This window comes from Colossoma macropomum, unplaced genomic scaffold (assembly GCF_904425465.1).
Source record: "Colossoma macropomum unplaced genomic scaffold, Colossoma_macropomum, whole genome shotgun sequence".
Classification (NCBI taxonomy): domain Eukaryota; kingdom Metazoa; phylum Chordata; class Actinopteri; order Characiformes; family Serrasalmidae; genus Colossoma; species Colossoma macropomum.
The window spans coordinates 11,603,639-11,625,776 of record NW_023494793.1 but is presented as its reverse complement, the minus strand read 5'-3'; the positions used below and the strand labels follow the sequence as shown (position 1 = coordinate 11,625,776).

The 22,138-nt window shown below is 39.5% G+C and overlaps 1 protein-coding gene across 3 annotated transcripts in view; it reads right to left on the bottom strand.

Annotated features, from left to right (window-relative positions):
* Window positions 1-21,564, bottom strand: part of aak1a (AP2 associated kinase 1a) — a 64,476-nt gene extending 42,912 nt beyond the window's left edge. For 2 of the 3 annotated variants that reach the window (XM_036578498.1, XM_036578499.1), the window contains exons 1-2: window positions 20,543-21,564; window positions 3,097-3,215 (exon numbers count right to left, since the gene is read on the bottom strand). In XM_036578498.1, the coding sequence (XP_036434391.1) occupies window positions 3,097-3,215; window positions 20,543-20,702 (279 nt within the window). In that variant the 5' untranslated portion in view covers window positions 20,703-21,564. The remainder of the gene's footprint in view (window positions 1-3,096; window positions 3,216-20,542) is intronic. The other variant, XM_036578497.1, reaches the window with a different exon arrangement.
* Window positions 21,565-22,138: the final 574 nt, after the last annotated feature.

The following is a 22,138-nucleotide window of genomic DNA, read 5'->3' as shown; positions in this document are numbered from 1 at the left end:
AAAGGTGCTAGTTTAAACACAGTGGAAACACTGGAGCTGCATATAGTACAAGGTTTAAGCTTCCTCTTTATAACAGCACAACACTGCAGAGACATTTAAACCCACTTTGTTACTTTCTGAAATCTCACTTCACTGCTGAGGGTTGTGAATAATGTCTGTTTATGACTCCTCGACAACAGAGGAGTAAACAGAGCGCAGAATATACCTCTTATGGTAAAATAAGACACTTCACTTTGTACCTATTTTAAGACTTTTAAAGGATATGCAGGTACCCTGAAGTCATTGCCAATACCAACCACTAGCTAGGTGTCTCCCTATTACATGATGCTATCAGGGTGAAGGATATCCTCCAATATATGTGAAGCTCCACAGCATCTTTCCAAACTGCCTCCAACACAATGTCATCGGGCAGCTCAACATGCTTAGTAGGGCTAAAAGATTAATCATATTAACATCAAAATCGCAATTTAAAAGAGCGCAATTTTCATTTTAAATCATAGCCATTTTTTAAACAATGTTGTCTTAATATCAGAACTTGTAAACTGCATGTAGATGAGCTAGACCAATCAGAAGCAACCAAACAACTATATTGCTGCTGTTGGAACAAAACCTTGTATCTCCAAAATGGTAACTTAACAGGAGAAGGAAAAACATACTGCACTTTTAATGCAAGTCAATGGAACCAGACTTTTTTTCTAAGTAATTCTTAGCCATTTGTTTTGGTCCATTCATCATGAAATTTGCACGCAACGAAAACGGCAACATGCATTTTCAAATCATGTCAAAAACAAAAAAGCAGATACAAGGTTTTGTTCCGACAGCAGTGATATGCTGTGACATCACACAACTAACTGGCAGTCTGGCATATTCAGTGTTCAAGTCTCAAGCCAGAAAAAGTAGATGTTCTGATATTCTTGGCCAAAATAACAGGCCTTGCACCTCAATTTCCAAAAAATAATTGCAATTTAAATCGCATTCACAATACTGATCAGGAAAATCGCAATTAGATACTTTTCCCAAATTGTTCAGTCCTAATGCTTAGCTAGGAACACTAAGTGCCAGTTCTATCAGCTAACAGACAGCCGAGCTGGCTAGCCTCGTGCTGAGTGATTGAGTGGAAAGGGAAGGTCATCCACAGCTACAGATGACTATGGTATCACCAGGGATCAAACTCATGATCTTCTGATGACGGGCCCAACAATGGGTGGGTGATACAGCACAAATATAACATTGAGATACTTCAAGATATTTTCAGGATACACTACATGGACCACAATGGTTTTTAACATTTAGTTAAACAAAAAATTTAAACATGTATTATTTTTATTAGACGTTTCACATACTCACATACTGTACTGCACTAAATTCAACTGAACAGTTCAATTGAATTTAGTGTAGTACAGTATGTGAGTATGTTTTTAATAAAACATCTAGTTTGTTAGTGTTTAAATGTATGTGTACTGACGATACCCACAATATGCTCAGAAAAGCATAGTGTGACGTAACATGATGTAAATTATCATGACAAATATAGTCATATCGGTCGACTCTAGGGCTGATGTGCCATTCTGAAACTGCTGGACCACATATTCGACTCACGCTAAGCTTAGATCAACTAAGACCATAGCTGGACGATACAAACAGGGGGCCTCTTTGCTAACGTAGCATTAAATAAGGGCTGAGATGAAAAAGCAACATGAGGAACCTATTCTAGTGTTGTAAACAGCGTCGCCCACAGTCCGAAAGAAGGCTTCTCTATTACGGATGAGACAAAGTCACCAGATGCGGCCCATTTAAATGCTGAACAACGACCTCTTTCTCTTCCTCCTTACTGAAGCTGCTCTTATGAGCTCGCTGCAGTCTGTGAATAGTGTCTCTCGCTCTGTTTCTATCACTCCCTCTGCCGCTGCGTCTTTCATGAGTACCAATACAAGAGAGCAGTTCATTCAGTACGTGTATTGACTCAAAAGCTGGTATAATAAACTAGTCAGTTGTGTTTTTGGAGATGATCAGTGACTCAACCCAAACATGCCCTCCCTTTCCTGAGAGTCAGTTCTGTTCATTCTCAAATAACACCACAATCTTCAAAAGTAATGGCAACCAGCTCCATGGGCTCCCAGTTTAGATGGATGAGTGTATGACAAAATTACTGATTTGTACTGTGCAATACAATTTTGTTCATTTTAATAGATCAAACTCGTGAGCAGTAAAAAAAAGATGACAAGTGACAGAACCCAAGCCCTTGTAGGGGATCAGGAAGCTTGATCCATTATAAAAAACTCTGCCCCTCATTTGTGTTCTTTCTGTTAAAAGACCTATACTGGCTCTATAAGCCGTGCTTGGACCCCGAAGATTGCTGCTTGCAGTGTCATTTGCGGATGGCGGCTTAGCTCTCACAGTGGTTAAAGTCCACAGAAATCAACATGTTGTACAAAATTTGCTGACAAAAACGAAGTGGTAGCCATCTGTCTTGGTTGCAAACGACAATGATTTACACATATTAACCTTTTTGCGCCCACTGTTTGAATGCTACTGAAGAAAAGAATGCAAAAAAACTTGACAGCTGCAAAAAAATAGGAAAGAAAAAACTGCTATTTTTTCTTGCCAACAGGACCACCCTTTCCCAAACTGTAAAAAAACCTTCAAATCTCATTCACATAATTCATTTGAATGGTATATTCTTCATTTAAAATGACAAAACAGCAAAAAGACACTGTCAGAAACCACATTAGCAAGTAGACATGCAGCTTGCGCAATGTCTTGGTTTTCATTTTTTGCCAAATTATGGCTTTAAGATCATGAAGTGGGGTACAGAGTGAAGTATGAAGGCATCCATTTGGAACACATCCCCAGCAGTCAGCAACAGCCTTTTCTCTTTCTGCTAGTGCATATATACAGGAGTCTACCAGCTGTACCACTGAGCACTAGCAGAGATGCTAAAAGCCATGTTATACAGTTTTGCAAAAAACATCTGTAGCTTGAATCCCACTGACAGAGCCAGTCTCTGCACTGCTTCCCAGTGTCTGTACACCCAGCTGTACTCAGAGTGAGGGAGCAGGAGGGGCCCAGACTAAGCATTTGAGTGCCGACTCTCACCATGATCTGAATCTCTCTCTTGCAGACTTGAAGGTCGTGTTCGTTATTCACGTACATCCTCTTCAGAGCACAGCGGACGCCCTGATGGGTGCGCACCAGAAACACGATGGCGAAACCACCTGGAGAGAGACAACAGAAAGGAGGACAAAGAGAGAAATTTATTTTCAAATTACTTCTATTAGAGTCTTAAAGTAGTTACAACAAGAAAACCTTAATAAAGTGGACATGGACATGGTTTGCTCGGTGCCGTGGTTACCATTCAAAGTTCAGTAACCCATATAAACAACGCGCGTTTGAGTCAGGCCTTCCAGTCGTAGAGCTGATGCTAAATCTGCAAAACGGGGCAGGATACCAATAACAGAACAAAGTCTAATACAAGCTTTGTCTCATGATAAACAGACCGTTTCGTTAGCTCCGGATAAGAGCACACAGGAAGCCCATGTGCCACATATTTTATCAGATCAGGTACAGCTTTAAAAGCTTGATCCACTGTTGATACTTTCTTTTTTTTTTGCATGCTGCTATCTTAGAGATGCAATAAACGGATATTATCCACAACCTGCAACAGTGAGGCATGTTTTCAGAAACAGCAAGTTAACTGTCTGCAGTGTGAAACTATTTTAAACAGGAAAACAAATTTTGAAATATCTGAACAGTTGCTGTTTCGACTGTGTATGAATTTACCATCTTTCGTGTACACATGGCACGTAACACGAGCGCGTAGCTCTTATGCTTCAAGTCTATTTTCTGCTCTTTATAAGAAGCAGCATGCCACCAAAACCATGTTAAACACTCTTGACACACTCTTGCAACATTTTTTATTCACAGTCACTTTTTTAAACCAGTCGTGATTCATTCTTCTACACAGTGGTGTTCATTGCTTGTGGGAACTAACAGCGCATTTAAAACCGAGAGAATTGAGCAGCCTACTTCGAATGAGTCCAAAAATCCTTTAAAAAAAAGGATATTCATTATGCGAGAAAGTGAATGAGAGCTTACCCAGAATGTGCTTCGGTAAGCGCTTTTCATTGATTTGTTTAAGCAATGTACTCATTAAGCCTGACTGATGTGTGATGTTCAACAGCAGCATTTAGAAATTGTGTTATTAATGGAAAAGAGTACGTAAAATAACAGAAATTTACATGCCTTAAAGAGATAATTAGCAGCTTACCCTACCTAAATTGCATGGCTGTATTATCTATAAAAATACAAAAATACAACTGTTTGTTTTACTCAATATAAAAGTATTTGGATCAGATCAGAAGGGCAAAAAGACTGGACCGGGACATGTCCAGTATCAGGGCAATACAAGCTTCAAATCTGCAATCAATCAACAGTGGGAAAAAGTGATAATACAAAGTTTGAGCTCAAGATCTCAGCAGGGCCTTCAAACTAAATTAGTGTGTCTGTCTCGCTCTGCTGCAGTAATGTTTCTCCCTCTCTGACCTTGCGTGATCTCTGAAGGCCTTTACTTCCCTAAAGCCAACTGCAATGCTGTCTGTCTGCCTTTCTCCCTCGCCATCACTCTCTTCATCTCCACCACTGGAGCTGCAGTAGTTTCCATGTCACTCATCCTCTGGCCTCCTAATTCTCACCATGTAGCCCACTTTTCCACCAAAATAATCAATTACCTTCATCTTCCTTCAAAGCTCTCTCGCTGTATCATCTGTCGAACAGAACAGACTCCTCACTCGCTTTCTCTTTCATCTGAAAAGACTTGATTAATCTCTCTCTCTCTCTCTCTCTCTGTGATTAAGAGCCAATAGCATCAGTCTGTTCAGAGCTACAGCACTATTGTCATCTATTAAAGCATAACAAGCTTTTAGTGATTAGTGAATCTCTTTCTCTCTCTTCTTTTAAAAAGACAGCAGCTGAAGCTGCACACTTGAGCAGGTTTGAGGAGGGAATGAGAGAGAAGCACATGAAAAGAAAAAAAGAGATGATAAAAGATGAATAGGTGAGTTCTCATTACAGACATTTGTTGGGTTGTTTTTATACAAGACCAGGGCTTGTGGGTCATAGGCATGTTCCATATTTAAGTAGACATGTAATCAAGCAATCAACAACCCACTCCAGCACATTCATGTCATGCTCCACACTCCACACACCCCACCTCCCAGCTCTAGGCTTATTAGTAGATTACGCAATAACATGGAATGCAATCATCATATTTCTTAATTCAGATTTGAATGAAAATATTGTAATATTGAAATATTATAATTATTATATATTATAAATATGAAAATATTATAATCTCAAATTAGGAACCCAATGTTGTGAAAGGGATCCTTTTTTGGGCTGAGCATATTGTTACATCCCCTATTAAGTACCTATTTGGGGTGCACAACTGGAATCAGCCAAGATCAGAATTGGCCATGTTTTGTTTGAACAAGCAATCAGCAAATGATCAATTATTTTGATTTTGGCTGATCTATCTTGAAATGTTATTATCGAAATAACATTAGGGAGATCAATACCTGGTTCTGCATTTAAACGCTGCTGCTAAACCTGTATGAAAATGTTGTAGAATAATTATGCTTGACTCACTGTGCTAAATAGCCAGTCACCTCCCACTTTCAATGCAGGCCTTTATTTAACTCATGTTGTGAAATACGGATTGATTTTTTCCACAAATTGTAGTGCACAATTTCGATTTATTTGCTGAGTTTAACATATTGGGGGAAAAAAATAAAATACTAAATTTGCCATAAGGTCTTCACAGGCCACATTTTATGTTTAATTTTTAAGTCAAATTATAATATATTGGAAATAATAAACAGTAATTGTGAATTGCACAATGTGCAGAAATGTGTGCTCTGTAGAGGATGTGTTAACATTTTTTTACTTAGAAAACCAACAATGCATATAACCTGGCACGCCCAAATCGTATCTATATGTAATCATTTTCTTATATCGTTGCTGTCAGAACAAAACCTCTTTTTTGTTGTTCTTTTACAGAATTTGAAAATGTCAGCTGACCTTCACAATATGCCAAAATTTAATGTTGAATAGACCAATATAAATACTCCAAAAGTGCTTGGAAAAAATATACTTCCATTAACTTCCATTCAGCTTAACCTTGAACTTTACCTTACCACAGTAATCAAAACGAAATGGATTTGCACTTTACAGATCAGCAGCACTGTTGATCCTGACAAAGTGAGTTACTCCTTTTTGTCCTGACAATGTATGAAAACAAACTCTCTCACACACACAAACAGGCTATCAGCAGATAGCATGAGTGCATGCGCGCACACACACACACACACAGACACACACACACACACAGAAACACAGAAACACACACACACACACCCTCCCCCATGGGAGGCTCCAGTGAAACCCAAGTTCAAAGTAAAGGCTTAAGGGAAATTAAACTACGCAAGAGTTTGGCCATCTATCCTGCCTAATGGCTTTAATTAGAGCAAGCTGAGTCTCCAACACTGCTGACGCACTGTGTGTGTACTTCTAAAGCACACATTGCATCTATGAATCAGCCATTAGTCTGCGTATGTGTGCACTGAAAACACAATCGGCAAACAAATACAGACTTCATATGATGATGTAAATTACTTATACAGTCCTAATATTTTGGCAAAGTATCTGTGACACTGTAGTGAAATGGCATTGTTTATTTCACTAGTTCATTACATGGCAGAAATCACACTTGGCTTGGTTCCAGAAATGCTTAAAGAATGAGATTTAGTTAACACTGAAAAGGAAAAAAGAAAAGTATTGAGGTTCAAATACAAGAATTAAGAGAGGAAGGAGAGAAAAACCATATACTAGATCGTGTACATCAAATCACAGGTGCACCAAACAGCACCATGTCTCTTCTTTTGCTGCGATACCCTCTCCAAGGAACAGATAGGAGACACTATTATCCTGGAACAGTGCTTGTGAGTTTTCGGTAATGATGAACATACATGGGTCAAGGACCCCCTGCCTCAGACTACTAGGTACATGATGACCAGCTAAGGTGAGAACGGGGAAACCTAGCGGAGAGACGGCCAAGAGTGAGGAGGTTTCTGTTCTGTTAGATACAGTGTAAAACATAAAACATTAAAATCTGTTATGTGCATCTAGGAGTTTGCACATTTATACTTTTACTTGAGAGAAAACCTAAACCAGTGTACTTCACTGGCAGATCATTTTATTGGTAGTACTTCTTTAAAGGAAGAACAGGGCGATCATTGCTAAAATTACTTAATATACGGTACTGTTCAAAAGTTTGGAATCACTGTTTTCACCCATATTAAACCAATTTTGCTGCAAGTACATATATAAAATGACTGAATTAAGATGCTGGTACTCCACAGCTTCACAGGTTTATCGAAAGCTGTAAAAATAAAGAAATGTCTGATGTGTCCAGAATGATGAACAGAACTGCAGAAGATCCTAAAATGACTGAGAAAGCTGTAGAACATCAAGAATAAAATTAAAATGAAATTCAGAATGCTGTGTATTTGAAAACTATTAATCCAAGGCAGATAACTTAAAGAATTGTTGCAAGTAGATAATTTAAGTATCAAAAATCATTTATCATTTAATAAATTCATGCTGTTCCAAAACAATACTGAAATGTTACTGAAAACAACTTAAAATGTTTACAGTATTTCAGTCTACACTGTTTTATTATTGAATAAAGAAACAGCAATTATTAATTAACAGTAGTGAGTAAAATAACTAGTTATATTTTCTGTATTTAAGCCACAGCTAATCATCAACAGTGAATATAAAGCTGAATTAATGTAACTAACTAATATCAAAACAAAGCAAGGTGTCCCTAAACTTTTGACAGACAGTATACATGAGCTAGTCTACAATGAGGTGAACACTGAACGCCATGTCTACAACAGGCACACACACACACACACAAACACACACACACACACACACACACACACACACGTTGGTCTTACATTACACGTGAGGACTTCTATTGATTTCCATTTTTTTTGTATTACTGCAGCCGAGTAAAACTACACCTAAACCTAACACCAACCTCAACCTCAGTTTCCAAAGGCAAGCTTTCCACTTTTTTCTTTAAAAACAGTGAAAACAGAAGATGCTCAAGTGAGGACCAGCAAAAAGGTCCTCACTTACACACAATCCCATGTTGTCCAATCATTGTGAGGACATGTGGTTCTCACAGGGATAGGAGGACAAGCACAGGCACACGCGCACACACACACACACACACACACACACACACACACACACACACACATCGTGTTCATGTTTTTCAAGCATGCAGCCCTGGGCAAAGATGAATCACATTATGTTAAAGGCCTGATCTGCTTTCAGAGACAGACACACACACAAACACAGACACACACACACACACACACACACACACACAGAGAGTATGGTGTAAAGTAAATTTGTCATCACAGTGAAGACTCTTACGTAATGGAGTCTATAAATATCACTTCACTATCTTGTTTACAGAGCTGCTTTCAAAGAAGCTCTAAGAGGCTATTCTGAGACAAACACAGCCTTACTGTACTGAGCACTGTAGTGTCTGATGGATTGTGTGTGTGTGTGTGTGTGTGTGTGTGTGTGTGTGTGTGTGTGTGTGTTTTGCTTGAGATTGGAAACACAAAATTAAAAACACAGAGTGTATGAGGTTCAAAATGTCAGGAAAAAAGACACTTGTATCTTTCAATATGCTATGACAGCGCTGTGAGTGTGTGTGTGTGTGTGGTGTCATGTTGAGTAGCCAAGGGCAAATTGGTGTCTATAGCAGAACAAGCATGGACTTCTAGGTGAAGGTAAAAGCTGGATTTAGCTTTCCGTTCATGGAAATAGCACTAGCTTTGTGAAGAAAAATATGAGTATCTAACAGAAACCAAAACTAGGGCTGAACGATGAATGGTGTTTATAGGAAAATCACAGTTTGAAAGTGTGCAATCTTCAAACCACAACACCAAAAACTTTACTTACATGTTACATTTTTCTATGTTGTCTTAACAAGCTTTATGTTGGAAAATTGATAAGGCCGTGATCAAAATATCAATATGGCAATATTTCATACGGTGACAGCTGTATCAACAAATTTACTTCTACATGGTGCAGCTTTGTTTTTTAATACAATATTACTGTAGTTTTTCAAACCAATTTTAAGTAAACATTGACCAAAAACATCGGCCGTATATCTGGTCCCATTCGGTCAGTGCAGTTGCATCATATCAAATTGTGACGCTTGTATCGTGATACTCTACTGTGAAGTTGCTGACAACAGCCAGTCCTAGAAACTACACAGGGCTAATGAACTGGCAGTTTGGCACACTTCACTCAAGTGTTCACGCCTCCAGTCTAAAAAAAAAGGTTTGTGACGGCTGTATTTAAATCACAACTGCAATATTGGTCAGACAAATAGCAATCAGACATTAACTTGACCCTAATCTGAACTGCAAAGGATTCTGGGTAGCTCCACGTACTTATACGCGGTACTTATATTATTTAAGACTGAGGTTCTGCTGTTGACTTAAGAAGTGTGACAACAGAGAACTGAATCATATCGGACACTAAAGCACTGTAAAACTAAAACTGCTGAAGCATAAAATTATACAGGCGAATGTCATCAGTCATCAGAATTTTTAGCCCCTTAAAACTAGCAGTGTTATTTTCACAGAACATATTCATATCGGTCTGGTTGTTGACAGTGGGTCATGCAGGGCCAGAAACCACAAGAACGTTTATTTGAGATTACTCAACAAAGGTTTGATGGTTCAGGCATGCAGTTTGCATGATGCCAATAAGTGCACATAAACTCTCATTTCTTGTTAGCTACATTGGCATCCTAGTTCCAGTGCAGAACTAAAGAAGCAAACTTCAGACACCAAACATGTCCTGATTGATGCAGTAAAAGTGGGGTAAAAGAAAACGTGCAAGTTTAGACAGTCTGACATTTAAATTTTAAAGTTAGCTTCTTTTAGTGAAGCACTTGCGATGATCATCTAGTCTAAATCTAAAAGTAGGCCAACATGTTCAAACTATGCAAACATTCTACTACCCCATATGAAGAAACACCCAGCTAACATCACATTGGATTCACTCTATTTTTCCTTCCAATATTCAATCCAGCATCTTCTGCTGATACTAGCCTGACGCCCATATGCCATCAATACCAATATGCCATCTTTACTTGTTCTATTTCACTGCACAATAAAACTGAAACAGAAGGGAAAAATTTATGAACGAACTTTGAGCTGGTTTTGGCTAAGCTTGCTATGAAATCCCAGGTGGTTGCTAAGGTGTTGGCAAGTTATCCCAAGTAGTTGCCAAGATGTTGCTAGGGTATTGCTATGGTGTCCCAGGTGGTTGCTAAGTAGGGCTGAACGATTTTGGCAAAATATCTAATTGCGATTTTTCTGACCAATACCGCGATTACGATTTTAATTGCAATTGTTTATAATAGAGGTACAAATTGAGGTATGGGCCTTTTTTGGCTAAGGAGACCAGCATACATTTTTTCTGGCTTGAGACTTGAACTGTTAACACAATGCACCAGCCTGCCAATTATTTGTGGTTGTGATGTCACAACATGTTATTAGGTAAAATATCCCCTCTTGTAAACTTGCATAATTAACGTTTGCATAAAAACCTTGTATATCAACGTTGCTGATAATGTGAGACTATAAAAAAATTCATCTCTTGTGATCGTAAAATTGCACTCTTTCAAACTGCGATTTCAATATAAAAACGACTTATCTTTCAGCCCTACTGCTGAGAGGCCTTTGCTATGCCATTCCAGGTGGCTGCCCAAGCGCCCTATAGCCGCACAGCCTCTACAGAAAAATATGATCTGTAAAAACGCAACAAAAAAGCGTAGAAAAATAAAATAAACAGTAAACAGAAGAACAGAGTAAATAAATAGAATCGCTTGTCGTACAATAATGCCAGTGATGTGACAGAAAAGAAAGGTAAATTGGCAGAAGGCATAATGTTAAGATTACTAAATTCATTAAATAAAAGTCGACAGATTCATTTATCATAAAAATAATCATTAGTTGCCACCCTGAACTGCACCACATAGAGCCCTCACAGAGGTCAAAGCAGCTAAAAACCGAGTCTACAGCTACAGGACAGAAAGTTTAAGGTCCTGCAGATAGAGTCTAACAACTGAACAGTCTGTTTATACACACACACACACACACACACACACACACACACACACAGTGACTCAGGGCCCTCTGAGACACAGCTAAATTTGAACTGTCTGCCCTGCTGGAGAGGAGATATCACTTCCTTCCCTGCCCTCACTCTCCCTCTCTCACTGTGCGTTTGTGTGTGTGTGCCTATGTGGCTTGGATGCATTTCAGTCATGCACAGTTTAAAGTCTCTTGAGAAGGCAGCACTACACACAGAATATGCCCTGTTTTACCATGACTCAGTCATTTATAACTGGCTTGGACCAGCTGCCAGCGGCCGAAACCCGAGAACCCACCTCTGATCGAGGCACATTTAGCTCCTTCAGAGTAAGAAAACACTTTTATACACCATCCTTGCACAAATGTTCCCAATCAGAAGCAGCCAAGGCAGACTCAGAGTTTCAGTAGCACTGATGTGAATCATATCAAAAACTGCTAATCGATATCTACTAAAGCTAACAGCCACTGTTCAGCACAAAGTTACAAATTTAAATTAATCATTACACGGCTGTCCAAAACACCATTGGACTGTAGAGTAATCTCATGAACAGAGGACAGAGTATAGCGAAGCTAGATTCGCTCCTTTTGCACAGTCATTCAGAGTGTTTTGATGTAAAATGGTTAATTGTAGAGCAACTTTTGGACTCTGTGTTTACATGCAAAGATTTTTGCCAATTCGATTGAATACACTGTTTATACATTAAGACTGAGGTGTTTTTCTGCTCACTCTACTCAACAATCTGAAGGAAAATCTCCATTTACACTTTCACTACAAGTAATCCGATCTAAAATGACAAGCATGCGTAGAGAACCACTTAGTGTAGACGTTACCATGACAACGAGCATCATGTGAGCCCAGTCAGAGTGAGACGAGCAGCAGTGAGCAGTGCTTGTGTTTTTATTTACTTTAAAATTATGGCAGAATCAGGAAAACATGCTCCACATGTCCTTATTAAAGAAGGCTGAGAGTAAGACGTCGTGTTCTGAGACACATAAGATGGACGTCCGTCCCAACGGCGTCTTTTAAAGATCAAAGCATAAACTTCCCTCTGCAGACCAGTTTCTGCTCCGCCATGTTGACCGTTATAAACTTTCACTATGACGGGACACACACGCGCAGAATGTACTTAAACTTTCCGATTGGGAAGGTAATCAGATACAGGCGTTTACACAGATATTATTCTTCTGTTTACAGGATTACCCACCTCGTTCAATCGGATAGGAACTGTATTCCGAATGGCCTCAATCAGACTAGCCTATTCCGATTAAGGTATACATGGACGTTTTGTATTCCGATTGAGCTAATAGTCAGATTATTAACGGATTATTAGGCTCCATGTAAACGTGGCTAGTGGTGGTGATAGGAACCAGGGGTCACGACATCTACAGTGCAAATATAATCACTTTATTTACTATTCAAAACGAGCAGTGAAGATTCTGTATAATTCCCTATAATAACACAAAACATCAGATATAGACATAAACGCAACATAACATTTATAACTATTACAAGTTACACAGTTTTAAGAGTTTCGTATCATCAAATACTTAACATCAGTATATCATTAATATCCATAAACTAATAAACAGCACCACCTGGATATGATTTGGACCTCAATACAGCTGACTGAGGGGAACTCCCCCTAAACACACGCACACAAATACCCAAGGACACGAGCACACACTGATTGGGGACTGACAGATGGTGGCCATCAGTGACAGTAATGAATAAATCAGTCGTTGACCATCTATTATTCACACACATAGTCTTCTCATTTGTTCAGCAGAAAAACCTGCCCAATCCATTAGACCTGCCTCTTCAAATAACTTCCAGATGATATTACTTCTGACTAATTAATCTTTCTCTTGCCTTCAAGACATAACTGTACCTAGGAAATGGCAGGCAAAGGACGAGATATTTCAGTTAGGCACCCCCCGCCTATAAAACAAACTCTCCAACTGCCTAAATTCAGAACTGGTTTCAATGTCCCCTGCTTTTTTGGTGGTCTCTAGCAAGGACACACCAGTAGAGTCTCCCTCAGAGTCAGCATCATATTTAAGCAATTAAGCGAGACTCATTCAAGACAAGCAATCTCGAATTTACAAATGACCTCGAAGTGCTTAACTAGTGCACAATATACTGAAAGTTCAGGGCTTTTTTAGTACTGCAATCTTAGCAAAAAGGGTTCTTTTATTATCTATAGTACTACAAAAAGGGTCTCTGACTAATAATAGTGGAACTCATTTTGATGCTATATAGAACTATTTTTAAAAGGGGACTATAAAGAACCACATATAACTGGGCTTTTATCAAAGAGAAGAACCATTTAACCAGACAAAGAACCACTGATGCATTCAATATGGTAAACAATTCTATACTTTAAAGCAACAATACCTCAGTCTTTTTTCATTTTAAGGCTTAACTACTGCAACTCGCTCGTGGCTGGCGGTCCTATGCAGGCCATTAGACCCGTGAAAAACAGATCCAGAATGCAGTAGCTTGGCTTGTCATCAATCCTAACGCTGGCGTCCTGTAGCTACGCACATCAGATTTAAAACTCTGATGGCTACAAAGCCAAAAATGGACCTCTCTATCTGATGGCAATGGTCAAAACTTGTTCCGCACCTCAAGCCCTTCGAGCTTTGGGTACAGCTTGACCTGTCACCCTTTAAGATGAATGGAAGACACACATCAAGACTCTTCTCTGTCCTGGCACCCAAGTGGAGGAACGAACTTCCACCGGCTGTCCGAACATGAACATGGAACATGAGTGCCTCATGGTCTTTGCACTCAAACTGAAAGCCCATCTGTTTGTGAAGCACTTCAATTCACACTAATCTAGCACTTACTGAAAAATACTGTGTTGCACTTATACTATGTCTTAATTCTTATAATATGCAGACACCCACACCTAAAATCTTCAATAAATCAATTACAAATTCTTAGGGTTGTAATTTTTGGGGTGTAATGATTGGATAGAGGGCTCATTTACAAATGTTAGTACTGCAAAAGCCAATATTGCACTAGTTGTTAACTAGTGATATACTGTGCAGCCCTTCTGTGTATATATGTTCATTTGTCTTCGAGAAAGAGACTAAAAAACAGCTAAAACAAGCAAAACAGAAAATACCTACATACTCCTCAGACAGAGCCTGCAGGAAAGTGTCCCTTATTACAGAAGGTCCAGTGAAATCAAATTTACAACCCTCTGGCTGGAAGAACACACAGTGCACATTCTGCATGGAGCTCTCAGTAAGACTATGAATAGCCCAGTACAATGCAATAAGAATGCCATAAGGGAGTAGAGGAGGGTGTATACGTGTAAACCGATGAGCTACATAAATTCTTGCTGACCTTACAAAAACAAAAGCTGTACATAGATCCTCTTCCTTACTGGGCAGGAGGTCAAGACCAACCTACTGCCAGCTGCTGACCCTGACTTGGACCCTCTATTTAAAGAGTGTTTGGACTGCAACCTCAGTGTCACCACGCATGCCATAACACAAAGGTACACACAGGATCGCTGACATGGAACCGACTCAGCTCCCCTTCCAAACAGACCAACAGGGACCATGCATCCACTGAACAACACTATAGTGGTATATTATGGTGAAAAACTATCCATGCTGTGAGGTTTATGGGACTATATGATAATAAAGCTGTAATAACTCTTTCTAACACCATAAAGCATGAGTGCTGCATGATATAATGCCTAATCCAGTATACTTGTATTGGTGTCAAAAAAATTTTTCGGTGCTTCAGATTGCTTTCGAAAGAATTCCACGTAAAAACCTAATAAATAAATAAAGTTTTATTGCATAAATCAGTTTTCTGTGTTTTTTTCATTTATAATATCCATATAAGGTTACATTTGGTGTAATTTTAGTAGAACAAAACACAGCAAAAGGGTCAGATCAAGCTATGTCAAGTTTGTAAAACATTCTTTTAGCATAAAGTAACTCAGCGTTCATTAACTTTATCAGTGCAATATTAAAATGATAGTGATATTTAATAGTGATAGTGATATTTTAAATAGTGATGTCAAAGTTAACCTGTTAAATCATTAATGCTGCTCTTTTTTTTTTTTAATGCTGGTCACGCATTTTCTTAGTTTGACCCTTTGAACTATCCCTAGATCCACCCTGAAGCCCAGCTGCTCATGAACATGACTGTAGCCCTCTCGTTCAAATACAGCATTTAAATGGCAAGACGTTCTATTGATTGCTCTTTTAATAAAACCAAAAGTCTTTTTCCAGCTACTGCCACAGTAAATCTGATCATCACTTAAGGACGTTGGGCGATTAACCACAATTCTGAATTCATTGTGATAATAAATTTTAAGTCCACGGTTGCTTTTAAGCCACAACCTTTCGCAGGCTAAGCATGAGTTTGTAAAAGTGTGCTTCGCTGTGACCCACAGTCCTTTTACTTAAACAGGTTTTACAGGGAGATGACTCAGCCTAGTTTCTGCACAATGAGGCCAAAAGAAAGCCTTGAAAAGCGTAGCAGAAGCAGGCTGCCCTTATTCACCAAGCTAATGAATCACCATCCAAGGCTAAAGCTGCAAAACAAACCCTACATGTGTGCTTGGCTGTCAATGCTCCTGTCTTTTAGCTGAAGAGGGGAAGGTGTTAGACTGAATGAAAAAAGTGGCATTCAGCAGACTGTAACAAAAGGAGAAAGAAACTGCTTCCGGGAGCGTGATGTTGAGACACGGGTCAGGACTCAACTCAAAAACCTCACCACAGGCAAATGAAAACGAAAACACTGCTGACTCTTGATTACATCCCACTGTCTCGCCCGTTCCATCTGAAGTAGTCCACTTTGTTTTTGAGGTAGGAGACATGTCTTTTTTTTTGGTGTTAGCCTAACATGGACGCAAGGCCGATGAGGCCTGGCTGAGGGGCCACCTGACATGTCTGCTCAACAAAACCAGCTGGTGCTGATAATGTGAATGACTAACATTTTCCAAATTCCAACAGTGTCTGATGGTCGGATGCATGAGTATATGGGACGTACGTATGGCTTAAGAAATTCAACAAAGCTGAAACTGGCTTCTTCTTTGAACTACCCGTTCCACCTTAAACACTGCAGCTGTTACGTTCAATCACCTACAGATGAGAGAACGTAACTGCTGCTCCACTTAAGACGGAATGGAAAATTTGAACAAAAAGCAGTGAAATAAAAATCCAACTTGAGCTTCGTAGAAATTCAGACCCAACATTTAGCACTGTTTCTGCCAAAGAGCAATACTGACACAGTGACACCACAAGCAAGTCAAAATACTGATACATACTGTGGATCGTGAAAATGTGAAATGGGAAAAACAGTATATCAGTACTGTGATGTACTATTTTTTCCCACCCACACTGCCCACCCTCTATTTTACACAATGTAAATATTTCAGATTTTCTTCAGTTAATCTATGAAAATAGTTTACTTAAGCATCTAAAATTGATTCATTTATAAAATGATACGTATATACAGTACACTATGATACACACAGAAAATGTCAGAAATTTTAATTAAGCTATACCGTGAGCGAAATTTTTGGCCATATCGCCCACAACTAAACGGCAGCGGTGAGCAACATTTTGCTCGACAGCTAGAAGCAAGATAGCTAAATCAGCCGATGTGACCACTTTAGGTCTGTACTACAACAGTTGCACACAGTGAACAAAAAGGCCTAATTAGACCCAAATACAATTCACATATAACAACAAACAAATAGATAGACAGACAAATAAATGTGTTGACTAACAGAACCTTAGCTGACCAAGAACACTACAACAGAATACACAACTAGTCCATTTAGATTGAGCAGCCCTATTACTCTGCTCTAAACACCGGAGTCGAGTCATCAAGGGCTTGAAGACTAGCTGTTCAAGCTCTACATCGCTAAAACACGACAACCGCTGAACTGTACAGCCCCTCCTACTGGGATTACCCATCCCTGGAGCAGAACCAAAAGTCCTTGTTAAGCCTAAACTGACTGTAAGCTTGTTAGCAGAAATCTTGATTTAACAAGGGGCAACACAGCAAGCGGATTGTGTTAAGGAGAACAGTTTGAGTAAGGCACCCATTTAGTAACATGATCCTCGGACATCCTAACTTCTGCCCACAGATACCCCATTAAAGGGGGATTGTGTAGCGACCACATAGTGCAGCCAGTGTATTCGCCAGTGTCATGATATTGAAGAATTTAAAAGGAAGCTATCAATTTCCTCAAAACAGTGTGACCGTTTTAAACTAAATTACAACAGCATGAGCCACAAAGTCACTGTCAAGGTGGTTCCGCTAACAAAACGTAAACGTCCGAGTAATAGTATTAGTAATAGTTTTTAAGTGCTGGGCTACCTTGCCCTGATTCAAGCTACTGTTTGATGTGTAGATCAATAAAAAGCTCCAACATTAGACCCAACAGAGAACCTCATGATTTCATGTTAAGTTCTGCAGCGTAACAGATACCAAGAATCTTCAATATTGAAAAGAATTACTCTATAATACCTTCTCGATTCACCGCTCACAACATATTTGGCGTTCCCTCAAAGTGGAGTGGTTTTATAAGACGGTAGCGAGACAGGCCCTTTGAAACCTCAGGCATGAGTCATGTCTAAAAATTCTGCTCACACTTGCACCAGCTAGACGGACAAGCAGCTCACTTCGGATTCCTGACACCCTGCTGGTGGCACAGACCCTCCCTCGCAGTCTCCTGACCTCAAAGCTGAAGCAGCAGTCCGGTCAGTCCGAGCAGCACTCGCACACCTGTCTCGGCTCATGTGATCATTCACAAGGCACTGTCAGTCTGATGTACATACATACATACATAAGACGCTGTTTATCTGTTCGTATACAAATCACTGTCCATTTGTTATTCATACACAAGTCATTGTCCATTAGTGGTGGACGATACGACGATATTTTCATGTTATAATCACAATACGTCATCATATGGTTTTCTGATATCATCAGTGCTTATAGAACACGGCATATATCATTACAAGGAGGGTAAATAGCTTGTTATTTAGTAGAGTCAAGTATAAAAATGTTCAATAAAATCAAAGTATTCAATTTTAGAAAGCATTTTTAAATGTGACTATTTGAGATTTTTGTCTATTGTGATGCTACATTTCTGCAATATCAACTCTTACTGTCCATCTGACGTTCGTACTCAAGACAATGTTCATCTCGTGTATCGGCTACACTCTTAAAAAAGATAGTTCTTCAAGGGTTCTTTTATTAAAGGGAATGGTTCTATTTAGAACCATGAGTTCTAAATAGGTAAATCTGTTTACATAACAAAGCATATAAAGTTCACTATATAAAGAGGGAGAGCATATGTTAAAAGGTCTTATGTCCACTGTTTATTAAGAGATCATTTTAATAAACTTTATCCTAATTTGTCTCATTTTAGACTGGGTTATGGTTTATATTTGGCTTTCAGACTTTTTGGCAGCATTCATTTATTGGGCTGTTATGTTGTCTATGCAAAGGAGAAGAATGAAGGTACCACAGTGGCACCTAAGCAGCTCTACTTATTGGGAACCATGAGTTCTATATGGAACAATTTCATGGTTCTCTGATGGAGAATACGTTGCACATCGTTCTACAATAGTACCAAAAAGTGTTCCTCTATTGTTCAAGCTTGAGATCATAACAATAGCAGAACCTTTTTTGGTGCTATGCAGAGCCATTTTCAAAAAAGGCCCTATATAGAACCATATACAACACATTCTCCACCAATCTGAAGAACCATCTCACCACGCAAAGAACCATTTAAGCATGAAATGGTTCTATATTAAACTCATATATATTGATTGTTCTAAATAAAACCCTTGAAGAACAATCTTTTTAGGAGCGTACAGGAAAATCTGTTTACATAAAGTAAAGTTTACTATATAAGAAGAGAGACAGCATATGTTAAAAGGTCTTATGTCCACTGTTCATTAAGAGATCATTTTAATAAACTTTATCATAATTTGTCTCGTTTTAGACTGGGTTATGGTTTATATTTGGCTTTCAGACTTTTTGGCAGCATTCATTTATTGGGCTGTTATGTTGTCTATGCAAAGGAGAAGAATGAAGTTACCACAGTGGCACCTAAGCAGCTCTACTTATTGGGAACCATGAGTTCTATATAGAACAACCTCAGGCTTAAATGGTTCTCTGATGGAGAATATGTTGCACATCGTTCTATAATAGGACCAAAAAGTGTTCTTCTATTGATCAAGCTTGAGATCATAACAATAGCAGCACCTTTTTTAGTGCTATACAGAACCATTTAAAAAAAGGTTCTATGTAGAACCATATACAACACATTCTCCACCAATCTGAAGAAGCATCTCACCATGCAAAGAACCAATTAAGCGTGAAATGGTTTTATACTGAACTCATATTTTGAAGGTTCTAAATAGAACCATTGCCTTTACTAAAGAACCCTTGAAGAACAATCTGTTTAGGAGTGCACAGGAAAATCTGTTTACATAACAAAGCATATAAAGTTCACTATATAAAGAGGGAGAGCATACGTTAAAAGGTCTTATGTCCACTGTTTATTAAGAGATCATTTTAATAAACTTTATCCTAATTTGTCTCATTTTAGACTGGGTTATGGTTTATATTTGGCTTTGAGACTTTTTGGCAGCATTTACCATTAATAGGCTGTTATGTTTCCTATACAAAGGAGAAGAGTAAGGGTACCACAGTGGCACCTAAGCAGCTCTACCCATTGAGAACCATGAGTTCTACACAGAACAATTTCATGCTTAAATGGTTCTCTGATGGAGAATATGTTGCACATGGTTCTTTATAACACCAAAAAGTCTTCCTCTATTGTTCAAGCTTGACATCATAACTATAGCAGAACGCTTTTTGGTGCTATGTAGAACCATTTTCAAAAAAAAGTTCTACATAAAACCACATACATCACATTCTCCATGCAAACCATATCACCATGCAAAAGTAATTTAAGCATGAAATGGTTTTATACTGAATTTATATTTGCATTTACTAAAGCTCCCTTGAAAAACAATCTTTTTAAGAGTGCACAGGAAAACCTGTTTACATAATAAAGTATATAAAGAGAGAGAGAGCATATGTTAAAAGGTCTTATGTCCACTGTTTATTAAGAGATCGGTTAAATAAGGTTTGTCATAATTGTTTTAGATTGGGTTATGGTTCACATTTGGCTTTCAGACCTTCTGGCAGCATTTTCCATTTATTGGGCTGTTATGTTGTCTATGCAAAGGAGAAGAATGAAGGTACCACGCTGGCACCTAAGCTGCTCTACCTTCAGCTATCGTCTCCTCCACGGTCACCTGATAGCGGCCGATGGTGAAAACTCGACCGATGAAGGTGCCTCCGCTGCCGGATCCCGCGCCGCCTCCTCCCGCTGCCGAACCGGGCCCAGAACCCGCCATTTCCCTCCGGGAATCGAAAAACTTCTTCATGGTCACTTTCACAACAACGAGCAAACGTCAGGGGTCAAGTTATATAACATGAATTATAGCCTGGTGTGAGTCCCAGTAATGTCTACCGGCTTTAACGTCTCCCGTCAACAACGGTCGAAAGGAAGAGCCAGCTTGACAGCGACTCGTTAGGAGTGCAGTTAAAAAACTCGCTAACAGCTCATTTACAGCTGAAATAAGTTAAATATGCTATCGTTCACACCACCGGTGGAGCATGGTGGTAAAATAAAGTGCAGAAGAAAAAAACACCCGAGTGTGTGTGAGACTGAAAAAATGAAGATAGCTAACCTAGCGTTAACTCAGCTAGCAGCCCCGATAGCACTGCTGCTGCGGACGGCTGTAACTCTTAAATAAGGTCGCAGCGTTTGATAATGACCGGTTCTGGCTATCTAACGTTACCTCTCGGGTGAGTCACGAGCAAAAACATAGCTCTGGCTGTAATTATTGAGCTAGCATGGCTCATTAACGTTAATTTTAACGTTATCTCCCCGGCTAGGCTCGCAGAAAGCAGATAACGCACAGCAGCAGCGCACCGAAGTGTGTCAGTGGTGACTAATAAGACGGAGGAAGCGAGTTCGGAGAACAAACACAGCAGAGCTGCTTCATTAAGGTCGCATACAACTCAGTTACATCAGTTACGAGCCACACAGAAGCTATTCGGGACGAGCGTCTCCTCAAACTGCTCGAATCCCAACTCCACTAACGTCAACAGCTAATAACCGGGGTACGGAGGGAAACATCCGCGACTGTCAGAGCAATGAATTTGTCCTCAGAGGTGTCGAGAAATCCAGTCAACGTCTCACGGTTCGGGAGCTGAGGGTCTCGCTTCTTCCCCTCATTGATTCCTCAACAGCCCAAACACCAGGAAACGCAACGCCGGGAACAGCTGACCAGCAAACCGGGCTTTTCTTTCGTACCCAACTCGCTAAACCGTCGCGTTTTCCGCCGCACAGCAGAGCGAGTGATGAGACCCTGTTAGGAAAACCCAAAAACTGTAACAAACGTGTTCATTAATCCGAGCGCAGAGCGATTTTTGGTGGACTACAACGTCCAAGGGGAGCGGTCGCTTCTGGTAGTTGTAGTCCACGGGAAAGGGCTTGACGTCATGCGTGCTGTCATTTCGCGAAACGGCCGACAGGGGGAGGTGTTTATAAGTAAATAAACAAACAAACGAGAAGAGCTGCATACGTAAACTCATTCACTATTCACTATGTAACATTTGCTGTGCAGTAGATTGAATAGCGAGCGACCGAAATACTTTTGAAGTTCATCTACAGCACATTCTCCAACAATCTGAAGAACCCTTTCATGATGCAAAGAACCCTTCAATCATGCAAAGGGTTCTCTGAGTGTTCATGGTTCTTGCTTTGGTGTTTTTTCCGCAAGAGTGCCTTAAATTTAGTCAATTTGTGCCTCCA